The sequence below is a fragment of the Staurois parvus genome, unplaced genomic scaffold (genome assembly GCF_062004578.1).
Source record: "Staurois parvus isolate SC_StPar_1 unplaced genomic scaffold, SC_StPar_1.0 ptg000412l, whole genome shotgun sequence".
Classification (NCBI taxonomy): domain Eukaryota; kingdom Metazoa; phylum Chordata; class Amphibia; order Anura; family Ranidae; genus Staurois; species Staurois parvus.
The window spans coordinates 898,461-923,845 of NW_028318208.1; the positions used below are offsets into that span (position 1 = coordinate 898,461).

The 25,385-nt window shown below is 42.5% G+C and overlaps 1 protein-coding gene across 3 annotated transcripts in view; it reads left to right on the forward strand.

The window, feature by feature from the left end:
- Positions 1-25,385, forward strand: part of LOC149454989 (hexosaminidase D-like) — a 93,546-nt gene that overhangs the window by 56,512 nt on the left and 11,649 nt on the right. For all 3 annotated transcript variants that reach the window (XM_089686797.1, XM_089686796.1, XM_089686795.1), the window contains exons 6-13: positions 2,294-2,458; positions 6,670-6,853; positions 7,416-7,487; positions 16,684-16,888; positions 20,110-20,192; positions 20,303-20,381; positions 20,660-20,761; positions 22,520-22,609. In XM_089686797.1, coding sequence (XP_089542923.1) covers positions 2,294-2,458; positions 6,670-6,853; positions 7,416-7,487; positions 16,684-16,888; positions 20,110-20,192; positions 20,303-20,381; positions 20,660-20,761; positions 22,520-22,609 — 980 coding nt within the window. The remainder of the gene's footprint in view (positions 1-2,293; positions 2,459-6,669; positions 6,854-7,415; positions 7,488-16,683; positions 16,889-20,109; positions 20,193-20,302; positions 20,382-20,659; positions 20,762-22,519; positions 22,610-25,385) is intronic.

The window sequence follows — 25,385 nt, forward strand, 5'->3', positions numbered from 1 at the left end:
AATGTAAACAAAAAAAAAAAAAACAAGCAAAAAACTGAAATATTGGCCAGTGTTTATTTTCACACACACACACCTACACACCTATGTCAGGGAATGCCTGAATGATTAATTTAGTCAGCTAAATCAAACGAACCACAGTGTCTCCAATACAAAAATTATTTCTAAAAATAATTTAACTGACTTAATTATTCCGAGTTATTTTGCCAAGCAGAAATCTTTTAAAAAATGCGCTAAGATTGATGTAAGTATACTGTAGCCCATCAAAAATAGATTATTTATTTATAAACTTTTCTTCAAATGTCATTTTGCAGTGTAGTTGAATTAGATTGATCTCCATTTACTGAGGCAGCTTTTCTTTCCAGCAGCTGTAAAAACAAAGCCATGGATATTATTTTATAGAGCCAGTGTTATTTTCAGCACTTTACCGAATTGATTTGTTTTTCTTCTATGCATTCATGTCATTCTTGACCCACTGGAGATTATAATTAGGGCTAAGTATACATCACTTGATCATGTACTATAAGGCCAGGTTCACACCTGTGCTTTTTTTTTAATGCATTTTACAGGAACTTATGATTTCCTATGGATCGCGTTCACATCTATGTGTTTTTTGCGGGCGTGTTTTTTGGAAAGGGTCAGGAACTTCTTTTCCCGCAGCAGTTTGTGTTTTCAGTCCAATAGAATTCAATGGAACCACATATAAAAGTGCTGTGTTTTCCGTGAATTTTTGACATGTTTTCTAATATGTTTTTGATGTGTTTTGCATTTTTAATCTGCCCAGCAACAAGTTGGCCAAAAATAAAAATAAAAAACGCATGTGTAAAAACGCACCGCAAAAAGCACTGCAAAAACTGATCAAACATAAACTGCATAGGTGTGAACCTAGCCTAAGTGTAAAATGTTTGACACCTAAAGAAAGCACCCTCTTTCAGCATCAGCTCCTGTACACATCAGCTCCTGTACACATGTGACCATGCATGAAAAAAAATTAAGAGATCTACGATTGATGGACAAGTGTTCAATGAATATAATGGCGGCACAGTGGCTTAGTGGTATGGGCGGTACAGTGGCTTAGTGGCTAGTACGCCTGCCTTGCAGTAAATGGCTCATGGGTTCGATTCCTGACCATGGTGCCTCCTGCATGGAGTTTGCATGTTCTCCCTGTGCTTGCGTGGGTTTCCTCCAGGTACTCCGGTTTCCTCCCACACTCCAAAGACATGCTGGTAGGTGAATTGGCTCCTGTCTAAATTGTCCCTAGTATGTGTATGTATGAATGTAAGTTAGGGACCTTAGATTGTACACCCCTTGAGGGTTAGGGACTGATGTGAATGTACAATATATATGTAAAGTGCTGTGTAAATTGACAGCGCTATATATCTACCTGAAATAAATAAATATAAGGGCTTTGTATTGGACTCTTACATCCTTCAGCAGAGAACTGGAAAAAAAGGCGCTGTGGAAAATGCTCTCAGACAAGCACCTTAGTGGAGGTGCATCTTTATTGGGTGAGATAAAGTAGCAAGTATAATAAAATTAACCAGCCTGAAGTGGACAGTGTGATTCCAATGGACGGCCCGTCCGCTCTGAGGGGAGCTGAGATCAAAGAATGCTCCTGTCGGCTTCAAATCACGTGGTGTCAGCGTACCAGCGTCCTGGGTGGTGTCACCATGGCAAACGAAGGCAGTGTCCGGCGTTGGCTTCAGCTGGGAGCATATGTGGGTTTACCAAGACGACATGTTTCACGCAGTTGCGCTTTGTCAAGACTTGACAAAGCGCAACTGCGTGAAACATGTCGTCTTGGTACGCTGGTACGCTGACACCACGTGATTTGAAGCCGACAGGAGCATTCTTTGATCTCAGCTCCCCTCAGAGCGGACGGGCCGTCCATTGGAATCACACTGTCCACTTCAGGCTGGTTAATTTTATTATACTTGCTACTTTATCTCACCCAATAAAGATGCACCTCCACTAAGGTGCTTGTCTGAGAGCATTTTCCACAGCGCCTTTTTTTCCAGTTCTCTTCATCATGCATATGATTAACAAGGCAGCAGTGGTGAGCTCATGATTAACTGTTCACATGTTTCCACCTGGAGTGGCCTCTCTGCGCTCATTTGTATGAGTTTTCCACATCCTTCAGCATCCTCTCCCCCTTATAATCATTATATTGGCAGACACACTGAGCAATATTTTGTCCAGTACAGTGAGGAATTTAATGTTTTAATAAATGTCCTAATCTGATGTAGACAACATGGACCAATTCTGGACTTCTATAATCTTGTCTTTCCATATTTAGTATATTCTGAAGCATGACAAGTACAAAGTTCTGAGAGAAGTGGAGCGTTACCCCAACAGTCTAAACCCCCACTCTGCAGAGTCTATGCCCTTGCTGAAGAAGATCTTGACTCAAGTTCTTGACAAGCATCCAAAGACCAACTGGATGCACATTGGAGCAGATGAGGTAATGACCCTAAGGATATCCATGTCTCTTCTTGGACGTTGAAGAACGTCAGATCTGAAGTTCTCCATTTAGTTTGAGCTTATACAATGAAAATAGGTTGATGTTGTGCTATGTGTAATTACTTGCAATGTAATCATTCCTTTTATTAACTGAAACTTATTCTTTGTTACAATTTCATTATCCTCTGCATACCAACTAAATTTTTAAATCCTATTCACAGTGGGAGCCCCCACACAGACCACCCCAAATGATAGAGGAGCTATAGCAGTGCCCAACCTAACTGTTCTCCGCAGTCCTTCTAACCAAGTATACAACAGTTTAATAGTTCACACACTGTGGAATGCTGGGAGATGTGTAAATATTACCCAGAATTCATCTGTATGCTCAGAAAAAGAAGGTTACAGTCTTCAGACTAATGCCGCCATATACATATAAAATAAAATTGTCCAATAAAATAATTTTATTATTCAAAATCGTATTAAAAACAATAGACCTTAGGGAAAAATAAGTCATATTTTCTGTTTTGTGTTTGATACCAAATTATCAGTTTGAAGTAAATGATCAATGACATTTAAATAATCTGTAGTCCATCAATTATGTATTGATGTGCATATGGTTAGTTTTAGATAATTTGAGATTGTATCTTGCCACCTTAACAATTTAGTGTGGATATTAGACACTGGGGTGCTAAACAAAATATAGGGGACAAATCCACCACCTTACAGCATTCAAAGCCAGGGGCGGACTGACCATTGGGAAACTCTGGCGCTGCCCGAGGGCCCAGGGTCAGTAGGGGGCCCCATGAGATGCCCCGGGTACCTTTTTTCATAGGCTTTTTTGAGTTTGGGCAAGGACACGGGGCCCCATGATCCCCTATTGTCCGGGGGCCCCATGAGTTGTCAGTCCGCCCCTGTTCAAAGCATACCATACAATAGAAAAGTCAGGGAGCAAAAAAAGCAGCAAAAAATGAGGTCTCTGATCTAGTGTTGCAGGGTATAAATAACCTCTTTCTCAAGGAGGACCATTCATTGTATAATATATACACTCACTGGCCACTTGATTAGGTACACCTGTTCAATTGCTTGGTATCACAAATTGCTAATCGGTCAATCACATGGAAGCAACTCAATGCATTTAGGCATCTAGAAGTAGTGAAGACAACTTGCTGAAGTTAAAACCGAGTATCAGAATGGGGAAGAAAGGGGATTTAAATGACTTTGAGCCTGGCATGGTTGTTGGTGCCAGAGAGGCTGGTCTGAGTTTTCATCCAACCCCTCTGGCCTATACTGTTATGTGGGAGAAGGAGTTAAAGACTCACAGATTGATAAAGAAGACTGGGATAAGGCATTTTTCCTGTCACACAAGCTCTATAGCCAGTTCTGCACAAGAGAAAAACCTTAAAATCTTAACACTCTACATCGATACCATCCCTAGCCTGTGTTGGCAGTGTGGGAGTCAAGAGGGAACCATGCGCCATGCCTGAGCTGATTGCACCCGATCAAGAGATTCTGGACTTCTGTTTTAAAACTTTATTGTAATACCCCACAAATCACCCTCTTATTTATAATGCCTAGTTCCATTAAAGCCATGAACTGCCACATCCTTCACCACGTTCTGACAGCTGCCAGAGCCACCATCCTTAGATACTGGAGACCCCCAAATGTATCTACTTTGGCCGAACAGGTACTGGAAATGGACTCACTCATGAATTAGGAACACTTGCTGGTGATGGAGCACGATAGGCTGGATCAACATACCATGACCTGGGCCGCCTGGATCATCTTCCATAACTCGCAAGAGTTTTGAGCCCCACTTCCCTCCTGGGGGCCCCAGCATTGGTTGCAGAGCATCTTCCCTTGTCCCTTTTTCCTAACTCCCCCCCCTTTCTTTTTTTCTCCCCCTACCTCCTTTTATGTCATATATTGCTCATTTTTCCTGTTTTACTGTGTGAGACCTTGATATATACATTGCAAACACTAGGCCCTTATTATCTACAGCATCTATATTAAGATATTGTTCACTGTCTTGACTGTGCTTTATAATGAGCCCCTGGAGTGTTCCCATGTGTTGCACCATATGACCATGTTTATGTTCTGTAATGGTTTCACCTCTTTCAAAAATTGTGAAGGTTCTCCTTTTTTGTGTTCAACAAAACCTATAAAACTAATAAAATAGGATTGAACTAAAAGAATTCAGTTTTAAAGATCAGCTTTTTGAACGTACAATAATTTATTCTACAAAGATAGTTTTTGTCTTGTTACGATCTTTCTTGAACAACCAAGCATTCAACTGGAAACTGGCTGTTTCTTCGGACTGCTATCGAATTCTGAAGCTGGCCATACTTTGATTTTCTGACCTAACTTTTTTTTTTTTTTTTAACATTTTTTTAGGATAATTCACATGAAAATTTGAAATATTTTGTTCAAAAATAATTTAAAATGTTGTTTGTTTTTAACAATCCGTTCTGGATTGAATGAACTTCACTTAACAAAAAACACCTACACTGTTAGAAATTCAAAATGTTATAGGAAAAGCGCCACACCCTCTAACTCCAAAGCAGCAAATTCCCCACTCAAAAAATCAACAAATTTTTTGCTTAAACAAATAAATAAATAAAAGGAATGCGCTAATTGAGTAAATAATACAAAGTGAATATAAGAAAAATATAAAATAAAAAATAAATAAAAAATTATGCAAAAAAGTGTCCATAAATAATGTCCAGAAAGATTTTTAATTAATGTCCACACTGTGTTGGAATCGCCACAAAAAAATGTTATTAAATCACCCAACTAAGCTCAAAAAAATAAAAATAAAACAAATACCTTTTTTGCTCTAGGCAATATATAACAAATCAATTCTTGGATCCAATACTGTGTAAATCCACGAACGAATTTTCCTCCAATGAAAAGTATTATTGTGTGAATCAACGAACGATTTTTCTTCAGATAAAAAACCACCATTCAAAGATATAATAAGGATATATCGCAATCCGATTCTTAGATGCGACAAATGAACGAATTTTCAGATAAAACTCCACCATTCAAGGGTGTAGGTAATTTCCAGGAATAAATCTCACGACTTGTGCACGAACGTATCTTCGTTTACTCTGGATCCAGAGTAAACGAAGATATGATCGTGCACGATTGCCTAAAACACATGCTTGTAAAACTGGTGTCGGTGGAGACACCTGACTTGTGAGTTTTATTCGTTCATTAAAAAGTTCATTATATGTTTAAAACTTGCTGCACCATGATTCTTTTTTTCTTGCCTTTAAACATGGTCCCTATGGTATGGAAATATACGAAAGAGTCATGAGATATATTCCTGGAAATTACCTACACCCTTGAATGGTGGAGTTTTATCTGAAAATTCGTTCATTTCTCGCATCTAAGAATCGGATTGCGATATATCCTTATTATATCTTTGAATGGTGGTTTTTTTATCTGAAGAAAAATCGTTCGTTGATTCACACAATAATACTTTTCATTGGAGGAAAATTTGTTCGTTGATTTACACAGTATTGTATCCAAGAATTGATTTGTTATATATTGCCTAGAGCAAAAAGGTATTTGTTTTATTTTTATTTTTTTGAGCTTAGTTGGGTGATTTAATAACATTTTTTTGTGGTGATTCCAACACAGTGTGGACATTAATTAAAAATCTTTTTGGACATTATTTATGGACACTTTTTTTGCATAATTTTTTATTTAATATTTTTTATTTTATATTTTTTCTTATATTCACTTTGTATTATTTACTGTTAGAAATTCATTCATTCAGAAAAAATTTCCATCCTGCTCCACTGAAATTTCTCTTCACTGTGGTTAAAGACAAACATTGACTTGATCATTAGTGATTAGAAAACTGAACAAACTTTCTTTAAAATAAACATTTTTGAACTAAATTCTACTGATGTAGGGTCAGCATAAGGTCAACCACAGGCAAGAGATGGTGGATGGAATATCTGAAAACTTCAATTTAAGGTCTTTCAATAAACATAAATGGTCATTTTGGTCAAATGTGTAAATGCAGAGCACACATTAGCTATTGCAGCCAATTGATTGGTTACCCTCAATACAAAACATTTCTGATATTCCTCTTGGACCTGAATGGTGGAAGCAAGAGGAGATTTTTCAACCATATTGTCTTCTACTGGTTTGATCCACAATGTGTGAAACCTTTGCTAAATGATCTTCTGCATCAACCTCCAGGTCTACCATCTGGGAGAAGGACAGGATTCCAAGGCCTGGCTGAACAATAACCAAGGAGACCTGGGGAAAATGTTCCTGATCCATCTGAAGAACGTGGTGGACTTCTTGCACACTCAGTACCCTGAGAAAAGTCTGCTCATGTGGGATGACATGCTTCGAAAACTCAGTGTGGAAAGCATTAGTGGTCAGTCTGTGTCAGTTTGCTGTGTGTATGCTCTGTTTTTTAATATTCAGGTGACTCCTTATCATGTTCCTACAACTCAGGGAATTTTTATGCTAGGTCAAAAAAATGTTATTGTTAGATGTGGGGTTTTTTAACCATTTTTTTCCCCTTTATTTTCACCTTAACTGGCCACAAGCAGTGAGCTGTTTCAGAGGGAGCTCAGCAATGACAGTGTTGTATTTCACTCAGTACCAGGAGCGGACTGACAACCCGGGCAATAGGGGATCATGGGGCCCCTGTGTCCTTGCCCAAACTCAAAAAAGCCTATGAAAAAGGTACCGGGGCATTTCATGGGGCCCCCTACTGACCCTGGGCCCTTGGGCAGTGCCCGAGTTTCCAAATGGTCAGTCCGCCCCTGCTCAGTACAGACTCAGTACGTACTCCTAAGCACCCACTAATCTACAGACCATTGCTCCTCATTCATGTATAGAAAATGGTCTAGACTGAATTTGATGCATTCCACTTGATTGTGATGTTCCAATATTATGATACTGCCCCATATCTAATGCTCATTCCATTGCAGATGCTGCAATTACAGAGTTTGTGTCTCCTGTCCTGTGGCTATACCATACAAACTTCAACATGGCACAAACAGGTAAGCAGCGAATACAGCCGGGTTTCTGATTGGTCAGGGTACAAACAAAATGTTTTGTAAAAGAGTCTAATCCTATGGATTGCTAGGTTGCTATACTGCATAATTTATACCAATGATTCAAACTTCTGTAGAACAAATTCTATTGTAGGGATGGCAATAATTCCATAGTGAGGAAGCCACTTGGGAGAGCGGAGAAGTACTGACGTTGTCTAGACGTGAAGAGCATATTCATGTAACTAAAATGAATCCATTAGTGTTGGTTCACACTACTGAGGTTCAGAATTTGCACAGGTTTTTATGCAATTCCCACACCGAACCGCTGCGGGTGTGTATGTTAAGCTAATGACACCCAAAATCAGTTTGCAAGATGCGATGTGCAGAATTGTGCAGAATTGGATTGCATGGGTCTGAACACCCATGCGATCTAATTCTTTTGCAGACAAAAAAGGGTCTTGCACAATTTTGGTGTAATTCCAGTGTGAATCACATGAAACTGCAAAATTTCTTTTAATTTGCAAAAATAAACACCATAACATGCCACCAGCACCAATGTTAAAGACAAAATCGGTGTCACGGTGGGACTGTATTTGTGGCTGGCAGTGGCAGGGTGACAGTTGCAGTGAGTGGAGGATGATGGATCCACAATCTGAGAGATCCTAGGCTGGAATTCCCCAGGCAATGGGGGGAGATTAAACGCCGTGACAGCAGGCAGCTGAACTGAGCGATCCCACACAGTAACAGATCTGACACAACACACCACCAACACTGAAACAGATCAGCAGGCCCAGCAGGCACTAGAAGAGCAGGCTGTGGGATCATGATGATGTCATCACTCACTGCCACATTGCACATGTGATGGATGGCTGGCTGGGTCACGCTCACACAGACACGAGACATCAGAGTTAGACATTACCTTCCTCCACAGGCACAGCTCTGCCTCCGCTGATGAATAGGAAGAGAAGGGCTGGAACTCCACAGTGATCAGCAGCCACCAGCCGGCTGGCAGTAAGGGACTGAGTCTGAGAGGAACACTGACAGGAGCAGCAGCTCAGCTGCTACACTGGCCCCAGACACTCGGCATCTATCTCTGTCCTTTCTTCCTCTCCTCTGCCGATCATTCATGAAATGGTGGCGTCCCACACAGAGAGAGTGCCAGCCTGTGCTGTGCCCAAGCAGCCCTTGGTGGCAGTGTGCCCTAGGCGGCTGCCTAGTTTGCCTAGTGGAAACACCGGCCCTGAGTGGAGGTCCATTGTTTTCAGGGAGTCAGACCAAGTTGATGGTCTATTTGAGGGAGGGGAAAGTAAAGGGTCTCAAAAACCACCAAAGAAGGTTGGATGTGCTACCACAGGCACCATGATCTTACAATGTGGTGATAAACAAGAATGCTCAGTCGGGCAGTTGTCTGTGTTAAAAACCAACTGAACCTTCTTATTACAGAAATACAGGCAGATTTCATTTACAGTACTAGCTATGATTTTATTTTACTTTTTTGAACCCTACAGAAAGGGTTTTCTAAACCCCTGTGCTGGCAGCACATAGAGGAGTCGGACCACTGCTCTCACACAGTGCAGTGGTCTGACTCTCCAATGGCCCAGCACATCCGCTGTACACGTCTCCTGCCTGCTACCAGCATTGGACGTTTTAACCCTTGCTGCAGAACGTAGCATTGAAAAAGTAAAAGATCATCATATTTATAACTGTGTATGCATAATGACAGTTTTTTTACATGTCTGATCAGTGATACCTCCAGCTTAACGGAGCACTCCCCATCCTGACCCATTGTTTTGACCTTGCCAGCAATTCCTTTGTCACAGATAACCCCAGTGTCTGACACTAAGGAGAGCAGTGATGTCTCCTGTTGTTGCTTGGGCGTATCGGTTAGCACATTCATAAATACTCCTCCAAAGCACGGACACTGGCTGCAACAAAGGAGCAGCAGAAAAGTGCTGGCAAGATGAGTATCAGTGGGTCACGGTTGCCCCCTTCAAAGACACTGGGGTTGATTTACTAAAGGCAAATAGAATGTGTACTTTGCAAAGCACAATTGCACTCTGCAAGTGCAGTTGCTCCAGAGTTTAGTAAATGAGCAGAAGTTCTGCTGACTTCCATCATCCAGTCCCATGGCAGCAAAAAGTTGTTTTTGTTTTTTTTATTTTCCTTGCATGTGATTGGTTATTCTTTTTAATTAAAGCTTTACCTCATTTACTAAGCTCTGGGGCAACTGCACTTTGCTATGTGCACAGTCTATCTGGCTTTAGTAAATTAACCCCACTGTCAGTTTAAAGCAGAACTTTACCCATAACAACTTGATAAAAAAAAAAATAATGTTCTTTAGTAAGGAACATACATTCCACATTTAATATATAGGGCACCAAAATGAATGTGGGCTGTAAATGGCCTCCAGCTTTGTTCCTGTTTCTTCTTGCCAGAGGCTGCCATTTTTCTGAAGTCCAGGGTCCCTGAGCAGTGGTAAATCTTTGGGCTGTCAGCAGATCGGCCTCTAGTGGCTCTGATTTTCAGCACAATGCTAAAAAAGGAGAGCAGAGCATGTGCAGAGCAGGGTGAGACCGTATTTTACTGGATTTTAACCGCTTTCCCGCCGCCCTATAACAGAAATACTGCTACAGGACGGCAGGTGTGCGCAAAATCACATATATATATTTCCAGGTAGGGGGCGCATACGCCCTACCTGCGCCGCCATTGGTGGCCTCGTCTGTCAGTCACCGGTTGGTGATTCCCCACCAGCACCCGGTGATCACTGTGTATCACGGACAGGGGAGAGACCTGTATGTAAACAATACAGTTCTCTTCCCTGTCAGTTCCCATTTTTAGTAGGCAGTGTGTCTTTAAAGTGGAGTTCCACCCAAAAGGGGAAGTTCTGCTTTAAAGATTGGTCCCCCGCTCCCCATCGGTGAACGAGTACCTGAATTTGGCACGTACCCACCACCACTTCTGCTGCGATTGTCTAGGCGAACGAAAACGGAAGTTGTCCTCCTACCCTCCCTCCCTGTTGTCTTGTGGGACACGTGACAGGTCCCAGAAGATGACGGGGCCATTCAGAAAGCACAGCACTACGCGCGCATGCGCAGTGGGCACCTGGCTGTGAATCCGCAAGCTGTCACAGTCGGGTGCCCATACTGAAGATGCCAGCCTCCAAAAATACAGGACGGCCTGTGAAATGGGCTGCTGCGGGGGCACTGCGGGATCATAGGACAGGTGAGTGGCTGTTTTTTAAAAGTCAGCAGCTACAGTTTTTGTAGCTGCTGACTTTTATTTTTTTACAGAGTGAGTGGAACTCCGCTTTCAGCTGATCTGTTTCACAAAGGAAGAAAAAGACTACAGTTCCCCTTTAATGATGAAACGATCCGTTATAAAGGTTTTCCATAAAGCTGATTTTTACATTCATTTAGTCTGGCTTATGGCATCTTTTTTTTCCACGCCAATGAGTAAGGCCGGCCCGCCACCGTGAAAAATCTTGTGTTTGTCCGACATATTATCTCAGCATTTATAGGCTGATTTTATGCTTTGCTGCTGTTTAAAAATTAATGTCATATCCTAATGAAGAAAAAAAGATTTTCTGGAATTGTAAGCCTCACATCCATGCAAAGCACATTAAGGAGCTTATCACCGAGATTAGCTTGTAGGGAAAAAAAAAAAGGCAGACGAAAATGACTCGGAGCCATGGCTAATAATGCTGCTGGGCTGCACTTATCAAGACTGGGAATGACCGGGACTTGCCTTCAGTGTGGTCCTTTCTGGGGGAGGAGGCCGTGCGGTCATAGATTATTGCTACCATTTCTCAATACTTATTCTAGATGTAAAGAACGAATGATTTCATCAATTTGGGGTTTATAAAAATGGAACAGTTGCCCTTTAATGATGAACTGATCCATTGCAAAGATTTTCCTTAATGCTGGAAATATTTAGCTTTTAGGTTTCCGATCTATATATCTGTTTTGGCTGAATTTTTTCCATGCAAAAGACCGAGGCATGACCGCCAACATGAGCAATCTTGTGTTTGCCCGAAAGAAGTGTCTCTATATTATCTCAGCATTTATAGGCTGATTTTATGCTTTGCTGCTGTTTAAAAATTAATGCCATATCATAATGAAGAAGAAAAAAGCCTTTCTGGTATTGTAAGCCTCACATCCGTGCAAAGCACATTAAGGAGCTTATCACCGAGATTAGCTTGTAAGAAGGCAGGAGAGAATGACTCGGAGCCATCGGTAATAAGGCAGCTCGTCCGCACGTATTGAGACTGGGGGGCACAGTGCAGTTCATTCTAGGAGGGGGTGCAGTCTTGGAATATTGCTACTGTTCTTCAATACTTATTCTAGTAGGAAATAATGTATGGTCTAGTCCAGGGGTCCCCAAACTCTCTAAACAAAGGGCCAGTTTACTATCCTTCAGCTTTTTGGCAGGCCAGACTGTGTCCCCATTCTTTGTCACTGGAAGGAATTGTGCCTATCGTTGGTGTTATTAGGAGGAATTGTGCCCCATCATTGGTGTTATTGGAAGGCATAGTTCCCCATTGTTGGTGTCATTGGGAAGAACAGTGCCCCATTGTTGGTGTCATTGGGAGGAATAGTGCCCCATCGTTGGTGTCATTGGGAGGAATTGTGCCCCATTGTTGGTGTCCTCATTGGGAGGAGTTGAGCCCCATCATTGGTGTCACTGGGCCCCATTGTTAGTTTCATTGTGAGAAATTGTGCCCCTTTGTTGGCATCATTGGGAGGAATTTTGCCCCTTCATTGGTGTCAGTGGGATGAATTATGCCCTATTGTTGGTATCAGTGGATGAAATAGAGCCCAAAGAGCCAGATAAAAGCAAGCAAAGGGCCACATTTGGCCCCAGGCCACAGTTTGGAGACCTCTGGTCTAGTCTAATGGTTCTCAACCACCGGGCTGTGGTCCACTACCTGGCCACAGCCTCTTCTCTCCAGGGCATCCAGCCAGCTGCAGATCCCCTCCCACAGTGCCTCTCAGATTGCATAGTGGCCCAAAGTGACCCCTGGGCTCCTGAGAGTCCTCAGCCTCCACAGTGCCCCCCAAACTCCCACAGTGCCATCCAGTCTCCCACAGTGCCCCCAGACTGCTGCAGAGCCTCCTGTCGTAGTGCCTCCAGCAGTGTCCCGCAGTGCCCCCCAACCTCCCACAGTGCTCCCCAACCTCATCCACCAAGCCTGCTACAAAGTCCTCAACCCCCTACACAACCCCCCACACCCAACAATGACACTCAGGCCTATCCAGAGCCTTCCAGCTTTTTAGTACATGTTTTATATTCCTATACTTTTATTGTGTGACAGCAGGGTCCCTGAGATTCCTCAGCCTCCACAGTGCCGTCCAGTCTCCTACAGTGCCGTCCAGTCTCCTACAGTGCCGTCCAGTCTCCCACAGTACCTTCCAGTCTCGCACAGTGCTGTCCAGCCTGCCAAGGAGCCTCGAGCCCTCCATAGTGCCTCCAACGGTGTCCTGCAGTGTCCCTCAACCTCCCACAGCTCTTCCCAGCCCCCTCTGTAACAGGCTTAGTGGATAAGGTTTGCTGAGTCCCCTAGCCAACAAGCTGCAATGAAGGACCATTGCTCTCTGTGTGGATACAGTGGTCTCTCTGTGGAGGTCCAACACACCCCCTGCTGAGGCAGACCTATAGATCTGCAATCATCAGAGAGCAGAGGCTTTCCTGATTGGAGAGCTATAGGTCTGACTCATCAGTGAGCATGTTGGCAGCTGAAATCCAGTTGGTAGCATAGACATTTCTTTGTGCTTATATCAATGAAGTGAAAGTTACATAATGGTGGGGAAGAATCTGGGGGTTCTGGTAGATCACAAGCTTACTAATGGCATGCAATGCCGAGCTGCAGTTTCTAAAGCGAGCAAAATCCTCTCTTGTATTATAAGAGGTATAGACTCCAGAGAGAGAGATATAATTTCCCCCGGTACAAATCATTAGTAAGACCTCATCTGGAATATGCAGTTCAGATTTGGGCACCAATTCACAAAAAGAACATTGGGGAACTGGAGAAGGTATAGAGAAGGACAACCAAACTGATAAGAGGCATGGAGGAGATCAGCTATGGGGAAAGATTAGAGGAACTGAATGTATTCTCTCTTGAGAAGAGGAGATTAAGGGGGGATATGATCTCCATGTATAATACATAAGGGGGATATGATCACCATGTATAATACATAAGGGGGGGGGATATGATCTCCATGTATAATACATAAGGGGGGGGGGGGATATGATCTCCATGTATAATACGTAAGGGGGGGATATGATCTCCATGTATAATACATAAGGGGGGATATGATCACCATGTATAATACATAAGGGGGGATATGATCTCCATGTATAATACATAAGGGGGGATATGATCACCATGTATAATACATAAGGGGGGATATGATCTCCATGTATAATACATAAGGGGGGGGGGGATATGATCTCCATGTATAATACATAAGGGGGGGGATATGATCTCCATGTATAATGCATAAGGGGGGATATGATCTCCATGTATAATACATAAGGGGGGATATGATCTCCATGTATAATACATAAGGGGGGATATGATCTCCATGTATAATACATAAGGGGGGATATGATCTCCATGTATAATACATAAGGGGGGATATGATCTCCATGTATAATACAGAAGGGGGGGGATATGATCTCCATGTATAATACATAAGGGGGGATATGATCTCCATGTATAATACATAAGGGGGGATATGATCTCCATGTATAATACATAAGGGGGGGGATATGATCTTCATGTATAATACATAAGGGGGGGATATGATCTCCATGTATAATACATAAGGGGGGGGGGGGATATGATCTCCATGTATAATACATAAGGGGGGGGGGATATGATCTCCATGTATAATACATAAGGGGGGGATATGATCTCCATGTATAATACATAAGGGGGGATATGATCTCCATGTATAATACATAAGGGGGGATATGATCTCCATGTATAATACATAAGGGGGGATATGATCTCCATGTATAATACATAAGGGGGATATGATCTCCATGTATAATACATAAGGGGGGATATGATCTCCATGTACAATACATAAGGGGGGATATGATCTCCATGTATAATACATAAGGGGGGATATGATCTCCATGTATAATACATAAGGGGGATATGATCTCCATGTATAATACATAAGGGGGGATATGATCTCCATGTACAATACATAAGGGGGGATATGATTACCATGTATAATACATAAGGAGGGATATGATCTCCATGTATAATACATAAGGGGGATATGATCTCCATGTATAATACATAAGGGGGGGATATGGTCACCATGTATAATACATAATCCCCTCTTGGGGAATTTTTTTCCCCTGCAGGACCAAATTGGATCATGCTTTGCTGGGTTTTTTGCCTTCCTCTGGATCAACTGTGGGTGTAGGATTATAACTTTTTTTTTTTTTTCTATGGTTGAACTGGATGGACTTTTGTCTTTTTTCAGCCAGACTAACTATGTACAGTTGCAAGAAAAAGTATGTGAACCCCTTGGGATTATGTGGAGTTTTGCATGAATTTGGCATAAAATGTGCTCTGAACGTCATCTAAGTCACAACAATAGAAGAACACAGTCTGCTGAACATAATACTACACAAACATTAGATGTTGCCATGGTTTAATTGCACATAACATGTAAACATTCACAGTGCAGGGAGGAAAAAGTATGTGAGGCCCTAGCTTAATGACTTCTCCCAGAGCTAATTGGAGCCAGGAGTTAGCCAACCTTGACTCCAATCAGTGTGATGATATTGGATGTGTTGCTGACAGCTGTCCTGACCTTAAAAAACACACACCTGTTTTGGGTTTACTGGTTTCAAGAAGCACTGTCTGATGTGAACCATGCCTCGCAGAAAAGAGCTCTCAGAAGACCTACGATCAAGAATTGTTGACTTGCATGAAGCTGGAAAGGGTTACAAAAGTATCTCCAAAAACCTTGATGTTCATGAGTCCACGGTAAGACAGACTGTCTACAAATGGAGAAAGTTTAGCACTGTTGCTACTCTCCCTAGGCGTGGTCGTCCTGTAAAAATGACTGCAAGAGCACAGCGCAGAATGCTGCATGAGGTAAAGAAGAATCCCAGAGTGTCAGCTAAAGACCTACAGAAATCTCTGGCACATGCTAACATTTTTGTTGACACATCTACAATAAGGAAAACATTAAACAAGAATGGAGTACATGGGAGGACACCACGGAGGTAGCCATTGGTGTCCAAAAAGAATATTGCAGCACGTTTGAAGTTTGTAAAAGAGCACCTGGATGTTCCACAGCACTACTGGCAAAATATACTGTGGACAGATGAAACCAAGATTGAGTTGTTTGGGAAGAACACACAACACTATGTGTGGAGAAAAAAAGGCACAGCACACCAACATCAAAACCTCATCCCCACTGTGAAACATGGCGGAGGGAGCATCATGGTTTGGGGCTGCTTTGCTGCCTCAGGGCCTGGACGGATTGTTGTCATTGATGGGAAAATGAATTCCAGAGTTTATCAAGACATTTTGCAGGAAAACGTACGATCATCTGTCCGCCAACTGAAGCTCTGCAGAGGATGGGTGATGCAACAGGACAATGACCCAAAGCATACAAGTAATTCAACAAAACAATGGCTGCAACAGCACAGAATACGCCTTCTGGAGTGGCCCAGTCAGAATCCTGACCTCAACCTGATTGAAATGCTGTGGCATGACCTTAAGAGAGCGATTCACACTAGACATCCCAAGAATATTGCTACACTGAAACAGTTTTGTGAAGAGGAGTGGTCCAAAATTACTCCAGATCATTGTGCAGGTCTGATCTGCAACTACAGGAAACGTTTGGTTGAGGTTATTGCTGCCAAAAGAGGGTCAACCAGTTATTAAGTCCAAAGGTTCACATACTTTTTCCTCCCTGCACTGTGAATGTTTGCATGTTATGTGCAATTAAACCATGGCAACATCTAATGTTTGTGTAGTATTATGTTCAGCAGACTGTGTTCTTATATTGTTGTGACTTAGATGAAGTTGAGAGCACATTTTATGCCCAATTCATGCAAAACTCCACGTAATCCCAAGGGGTTCACATACTTTTTCTTGCAACTGTAACTATATTGTATAGGAAATTAATTTCTTTTCATTTGACATTTCTTTCATTTTCTTCCATCTCAGAATCTTTTATCTCCAAATATGAAAAGAGTGGATTTTCCAGTATTTGGTTTGCAAGTGCTTTTAAAGGGGCATCGACCCCAAATCAGATTTGGACCCCGATGGATTTACACATGAAGAACCACCAGCAGTGGAAAATGGTCATTGATGGGATGAGCAAGTTCCCCAAAATCCATTATAGTGGGATGGCGCTGACAGGGTGGCAAAGGTGAGATACTAAAGAGTTTGGTCTCTCTGGAAAACATGCCAGGAGCTGGACAACCAGCTGAGCATTCAAATTTGGAGGTGATAGATTTTCCAATATGATTAGTTTCTATGGGCAACAACTCTTCATTCTTCTAGACTAGGTTTTATAAATAAACTCTTGTGAATTAAGCATAAAAGTAGTATACTGTAGAACGTGACACCGACATACAGTATGCTGCATCACTGCAATCACATCAATGACAGCCAGAGGGCAGCAGAGACTTACTTTTAGGGCAATAATTAGAAGGTACAGCCAATTAGTTAATGGGCTGGAGATCCAAAAGAAAGACATATGTGTAAAGTGATGCAAAGCACAGCAGAACCTTCTTTACATAGAAGGCATTTACATTTCATTGCTGCCAACAGAAAAGAAGGAGCCTACCTCTTATTTTAGGATTGGGCAGAATGCAAATCACTCCCCTCTGTCTTATGGCCAAATCTACATCCAGCGTTGCTGGGATATAGCACAAGTACTGCCTGATCCATTCTTTTTCCAAGCCAGCTGTTTCCAGCTTTTTCTGTGTCCTCAGTGCAAGGTATGGATATCAGGTTGCCACTTCATCCTTTAAAAATTTAATACATACGAGGTGGTATCAAAAGGTTTCGAGACTAATTTTGTAACACGCTAACAGATCACAGAAAGCACCGACCTTCATAAGTCAGTGTGCCAAAAGACATCATCCTGTGTACATCGGGAGCTGTGCAACTGGTGGTATTCTGACCACGTGTGTTACCACATTTGCTATTTCATCATGGACAGCAAGTTAGAATAAAGAGCAAACGTGAAATTCTGCATGAAACTGGGCAAATCTGCAACAGAGACGTTTGAGATGATTCGGTAAGTTTATGGCGATGCTGCAATGAATCGTTTGAGGTGTTCTGAGTGGGGCGCGCTTTTCAAGAACAGAAGAACATCACTTGAAGATGACGAGCGATCAGGAAAACCTTCAACGAGCTCAACCCATGAAAATGGCCTCTTCACGAAGATGAAGATCCAGCTCAAAGGTCGCCATTTTGACAACATTGCGGAGATCCAGCAATTTTCTTGCAGACCTCCTTAGCGAACACCCACGTGTAATGATGAGCTTCTATGATTAAAAGAACTGAAGTCCAACTAATGAAAGGGGAAGGCCAGGGACAGCAAGACATGGAAGGAAAGATGATAGTGGATGCTCTCCAACCAGGAAATGAGGTGGACTCTAGCTGACTCACTGCAATTTCTAATGCACAGAGTAAGCAATTTCAGTAAAGGAAAAGAGCCAATACAACTATGCAACATTGAAGGGAAGGACTGAATTCTGCTTTAAAGGACAGCTTAATTTTTTTTATTCTTAAAAGCTATGTATGACTCAAATCACATCTGCACCAAAATGGTTCTTCTATAGTGCCGTCAATTTACGCAGCGCTTTAATTGCCCCCCAGTCTTAGTCCGTAGGGTTCAATATTGAGTTGGACCACCCTTTGCAGCTCTAACAGCTTCCACTCCTCTGGGAAGACTGTCCACAAGGTTTAGGAGGGTGTCTATGGGAAGGTTTGACCATTCTTCCAGAAGCAAGTTTGTGAAATCAGGCACTGATGTCGGGGGAGGAGTCCTGGCTCACAGTCTCCGCTCTAATTCATCCCAAAGGTGTTCTATTGGGTTGGAGTCAGGACTCTGTGCAGGCCAGTCAAGTTCCTCCACCCCAAACTCGCTCCTCCATGTCTTTATGGACCTTGCTTTGTGCACTGGTGCGCAGTCATGTTGGAACCGTAAGGAACCATCCCCAAACTCTTCCCACAAAGTTGGGAGCAAGAAATTGTCCAACAACTCCACACCATAATCCCCCCTCCACCAACCTCTACACTTGGCACAATGCAATCAAGCAACTACCGTTTTCCTGGCAACTGCAAAACCCAGACAGAGGAGCGTGATTCATCACTCCAGAGAACACGTCTCCACTGCTCTAGAGTCCAGTGGCGGCGTGCTTTACACAACTGCATCCGACAATCCATGAAGCTCTCTATGCACTGTTGTTGTGCTAATCTGAAGGCCACACAAAGTTTGGAGGTCTTTAGCTATTGGCTCTGCAGACAGTTGGTGACTTCTGAGCTCTATATTCTTCAGCATGCGCTGACTCTACTCTGTCATTTTACGTGACCAACCACTTGGTGGCTGAGTTGCTGTTGTTCCCAGTTGCTTCCACTTTGTTATAATCCCACTAACAGTTGGCCGTGGAATATTTAGTAGCCAGGAAATGTCATGGATGGACTTATTGCACAGGTGGCAACCTATCACGGGACCACACTTGAATTACCTGAGCTCCTGAGAGAAACCCATTCTTTCACACGTGTTTGTAGAAGCAGTCTACATGCCTAGGTGCTAGATTCTATACACCTGTGGCCACTGAGATGATTGGAACACCTGAATCCAATGTTTTGGAGGGCTGGCCCAATACTTTTGGCAATATAGTTTATGTTCGGTGCACTGGCAGTGCGGATTGAAAAAGAGTCCTGTCCAATTTCTGAGCAGTGCGGTCCGGTTCAGGTGCGGATTACAGACTATTGACCTCTATGGGAACCATTTCTAAACTGCACATGTCAAATCCTGACCTGAACCTGATGTAAACCTGACATGAAACCTGAGCTTCAATCACACACTGCGTGTGAATCCACACTAAATCTCTGGATATACCTGCCTGTGGTGACAGTATGTGTACAGACGTTTGTGCTAAAGTCATAATTGCTATTGCTAATCTTTTAAACGTTTTCTATTTTTCGATTAAAGTAGTTGGTGGCAGTAAAGAGGTATTGCTTAGTAACCTGAACTCCGTGATAATTGCTCTTGGACTGTTGGCACTTAGATTGTGGTCCCACAAGCTGGAAAATCTTTGGGCAGGGTGGGGCTGAGAGTGTCATTGTCACATGTCAGTGACAACACGGTGTGAGGTTGAACAGCCATTTTTCTCAAGTTGTCTGACCCGCATTTATCACAATAAGTAAATATGATCACCCTCGGATCTATATATTTGCAGGGATTGATCATCAGTCTAGAATAGGTGCAGATATACTGTAGTCCCATAAGAGTAGGGAAAGTCCAAGCAGTTGCCAAAGGAGGCTTCCCTCTGCCAGCTATATACCTAGCACTGGTTGCTGGAGGTACAGGATATCTACTCCTGTATGACATTGGTTTGTCTCTTCCTGTAGGTATGACCATTACTCTGTTCTGTGTGAGCTGCTTCCTGTCGCTATCCCATCTTTGGCTGTGTGCTTGAAAATACTGAGACACGGTAAGATCCACAAATGATTACCTTACTCTAAGGTCCTCCATGCTGCTGTGAACCATCTCTGAGGTCCTCCATGCTGCTGTGAACCATCTCATGTACCTTCTCTTCTGCAGGTCAGTTCACTGAGGAAGCCAAAAAGGATACGGCTCTTATACTGGGCTTCAACAACATTGATGTAGAGAAGAACACCTGGTAAACAAAACTTCATACACTCCAACTGGAACTTTCCCAGTCCCAGAATGCATTCTTAAAAGCTGTACAGAGACTAAGACGAGAGAATAAGATGTCCTAGATTGTAAACTCCAAGGATCAGGGCCCTCTAATCCCTCTTGTATTGAACTGTATTGTTACTGTACTGTCTCCCACTATAATGTAAAGCGCTGAGCAAACTGTCGGCGCTATATAAGTCCTGTATAATAATACTTTGTGTCTATGGAGTTTGTTACACAAATCTGTTTCTTTCACTTTAGTGATGGGAACGGAGCTTTTCCGGGGGCTGAAATTTACAGCATGGTAAGAAAAATCCACATGGAATTGAGACAGAAGGTGCGGGAGATCACAGAGGATGATACGTGAGTAAAGGAGAATCAATAAGGACTTTGCAAACCCAGTAGCCAAAGCATGTGGCCCCTGCTGTGCTATGCTGATTGTGTGACACCTTCATTGCTCATCCCATCATGTGACCTCTGCTACTGCTGTCCTGATCATGCGACCCCTGCACAACTGTCCTGGTCATGTAACTCATGCATTAATGTTCTGATCATGCGACCCCTGCACTACTGTCCTGGTCATGTAACTCATGCATTAATGTTCTGATCATGTGATCCCTGCACTGCCATCCTGATGTGATCTTGTATGACTATACTAACCATATGACACTTTCACTCAAATGCTGACCATTATACAGTACTTCCCCACTAATATCCTGATAATGTGATCCCTCTACCATTGTCCTGATTATGTGATCTCTCTATCACTATTTTGATAATGTGATCCCTCCACCACTAACGTGATCGTGTGATCCCTCTACGACTAACCTGATCATGTGATCCCTCTACCACCTTTCTAATAACGTGATCCCTCTACCACTATTCTGATAACGTGATCCCTCTACCATTGTCTTGATTATGTGATCTCTCTATCACTATTCTGATAATATGATCCCTCTACTGCTAACCTGATCATGGGATCCCTCTACTGTTATCTTGATCATATGATTCCTCCACCACTAACCTGATCATGCGATCCCTCTACCACTATTCTGATAATGCGATCCCTCTACCACTATTCTGATAATGTGATCCCTCTACCACTATTCTGATAATGTGATCCCTCTACCACTATTCTGATCATGCGATCCCTCTACCACTATTCTGATCATGCGATCCCTCTACCACTATTCTGATCATGCGATCCCTCTACCACTATTCTGATAGTGTGATCCCTCTACCACTATTCTGATAACGAGGTTGCCTTCCCGATCATGTGACTCTGGCTATTCTAACCACATGGCTCTTTCACTGAAATGCTGACTATTATACTTCTCAACTATTATCCTGATAATGTGATCCCTCACTATTTCCCTGATCATGTGATCCCTCTACCACTGTTCTAATATTGTGATCCCTCTACCACTACTCCAATAATATGATCCCTCTACCGTTATTCTAAAAATATTCTCCCTCTACTACCGGTATTACTCTGATAATGTGGTCCCTCTGCCACTAATCTGATCATGTGACCTCTCTACAACAATTCTGATAACATGAACCCTCTACCACTATTCTGATAACGAGGTTGCCTTCCCAATCATGTGACTATTCTTACCACATGGCTCTTTCACTGAAATGCTGACTATTATACTTCTCTACTATTATCCTGACAATGTGATCCCTCACTATTTCCCTGATCATGTGATCCCTCTACCACTGTTCTAATATTGTGATCCCTCTACCACTTCTCTAATAATATGATCCCTCTACCGCTATTCTAAAAATATGCTCCCTCTACTATTACTCTGATAATGTGATCCCTCTACCATTATTCTAGTAATGTTTTCCCTCTACCATTATTCTAGTAATGTGATCCCTCTACCATTATTCTAGTAATGTGATCCCTCTACCGCTATTCTAATAGTGTGATCCCTTCACCATTATCCTGACCTTGTGATCTTTCTACCACTAATCCTGATCATATGACCCCCCACTCTGCCATCTAGAGCATTTGGCCTCAGTAGGTTGTACCCTTGAAAGTTCTGTTGGCAGTATCAGTATGTTGTTTTATATCTTGTGTATGATATAATTTATTTTATTAACCCTTTCCTCTCACAGTGATATCAATGCCTGGTTTTCCCGTTACCATAGAAAACACAAGTTTGGAAATCCACATAAAATGGAGGTCTTCAGTTCCAAAATCTTAACGTAAGCGTGGAAACAAATTTTTTTTGTTTTATACATTTTCTTTGCAGGGCTGTTTGGGCTAAGCATCACATATACACAAACCAAAAATTATTACACAACTGTGGTTGGAGGATGTGTAAAGTTTATGTGTAAGATTGTATCTAAATTTGAGGCTCTAATATTCAGATGAATACTATAATCCTCATTAAAAAATGGCCTTTACAAATTTTGTGGCCCCTTGCTGGTTCCTTTACCTCATCCTGGCTCTGCTGTTGGACAATAGTCCACCCTGAGCTATAGGCAGCTGTTTGCTTACATCATGACAGTACTTAATTATGGGACGCCATGGCCATTAACACATACACAGCAATGGCTGAAACTTTACATTTGTATCCAATCACTTCCATTACAAAGCAGTGAAATCATGACCACCTTCCTGTGGACACTCCAGGTTTTTCAACTTTTTTCTATTACTTAATGTATAATTATCAGTATTGTAGTCAATAATTTTGTATTTTACCTATAGACAGCATGATACAGTAAAATTATTACTAAGATAGTGCAGCGCAAAACTATAAATATAAATCAAAACATACAATCGGCTATACCACCATAAATGAGTGACACAAATATGTATATATATAAATAAAGTGCATGAAGTGCTTTAACAAGTGTAACCAATGGTCATATACGTGACCTATAATAAGTGAAAAAAATCACACCAAACATATGTGAAATTCCTACTATATAAATAATAATACCGACCCCTTATTAAACAATGAAAAAACCCTATAATAGGGGTAATAATACTAAAATTGATTAGTGCCAAAGTGACCAAACAATGAATCACACAAAAAAAATCACAGAAAAACATGCAGTCTCTATCAGTCCATAAATAATCAAAGAATGGTGTTTTCATGCACCAGGCACCTCCTCTCCAAGGAAATACTTGGAGCATAAGAGCGGGCCCGCAATTAATTCAGTGCGTTTGCTAAAAGTCTGCCAGGTTTATTTCCCCATTCGTAAATTTTGTTCTGTACTTTGGCCAAATGTACCTTAGTTTTATGGAGAAAGAGTTTGTTGAGTCTATGCCTCGCTATCTGGAGTTCCACAAGAGTGGAAGCCACCAGAGATTTCTTGTGTAGAGTTTCCAATCGTCTGATTTCACTCAACAGAGAGTGCATTCGACTTGTCCTTTCCTTTAAAGATGGGTGCCCTGAGAGATAAATATACTGCGGATGACACATTTGTGCGCCTCCCATACCACCCTCAGCGGTGAGGAAGTAGCAGCATGAGTTTGACAAAAGGCCCTGATTTCCGTTTCCACTAAGGATTTTGTTGTGGCGTCTTGTAGCAGAGACTCATTAAGTTTCCACTGCTATGTTTATGACGTGTTTGCCCCCAACACAATGTCCAGGCAGATCGGAGAGGGATCAGAAAGAGTGCGGGTAGCAAATAAGGTTGCTCTTATCTTGGGTAGATCCGAGTGACGAATAAGAAAATAGTTAATTCTAGAGTATGAACCTTTCATTGCCGAAAAATACAAATAATCTCTTTCCTAGGAGTGATGTACGCACCATACGTTGACCAATTGCGCAGTATGTAAGGCTCGTTTGAATCGACGCAGAAACGCATACAAAAGATTAGAAGGCACCTGTGCCATAACAACCACAACATCCCCAGCCAGTACTCCCCAACCCCACCTATCAAGCCCATGTGACCTGGATATCCATTGATCGCCGCGTCCAAAAAGGACATGGGGTTAAAGCAGCCGGCTGGGGAAGGCTCACAGAGCTTGAACTGTAGTGTAGAGGGGGAAGTCATTGATGGTCTCATAATGGGCGCAGTCCCTGCTGCTGTAGGGTCTCACCATACCCCACTGCTAGAGAAAATAACACCCAGGCTTTTTGACAGGTAGGGGACATGGAGCCACTCTGTAGGTGAGGTGCGAGACCCACCCTAGGAGATCTGTAGCCCACCCGCAAGTTGTATGAAATCCAGGGGTTGCAGAAAGAGGAGAGTCAAATTAAGGCAGGATACCCCTTCCATGGCACCCACTGTAAAGTTTGGAGATGTCCAGGTCCCCGTGTAAGGCAGTATGTTGAACGTGTACAAAAAGATCAGTCACCGGTACTTACGGATCCCTCATGAGAACAGGATAGTGTAGGCAAGAGACTTCGAAGAAGGGCACAGTAGACCGGGAGCGGTTGTTCCTTTTGGCACTGAGGTCTTGGAGCTCTCTGGTCAGGGAAAAGTGGATCTAACACACAGCAGCCACATCCAGGAACGGAAAAAACAGCTGGCAGCTGACCTGGTGAGTGGAGAAGAAACTGTCTGCCGTCTTTCTTGACTTGAAGGTGGAAAGAATTTCCCCAGATGTATGTCACATTAGCTTCGTGGATAATTTGCAGTAGTGGGCGAAGCGATCTCTGCATAGCAAGAGTAAGGCTCAACAGGTCAGGTTAGAAAGTGATGGACGCTCCATCAAATTCAATAGATTTCTTAATCCACGCCATACAGAGAACTTCTTCCTTGAGAACAAAAAAATGGATGTGGCATAGAACATCATGTGGATTGGCACGGGTCTTGGGATCCCCTGAGCCAGCCACTCTGTGCACCCTGTCCAGTTCTATAGGGGTGGATAAGCCCCTATCCAAGAGTGTATTCAAAATCGCTTGAATCGTGGCTCTGAGATCCGGTCCCCTAGTCGCCTCAGGGATCCCAAGGATTCAGACATTATTCTTTCTACTGTGGTTCTCACCGTCATCGACTATGAGGCAAAACAGGATCAATGATT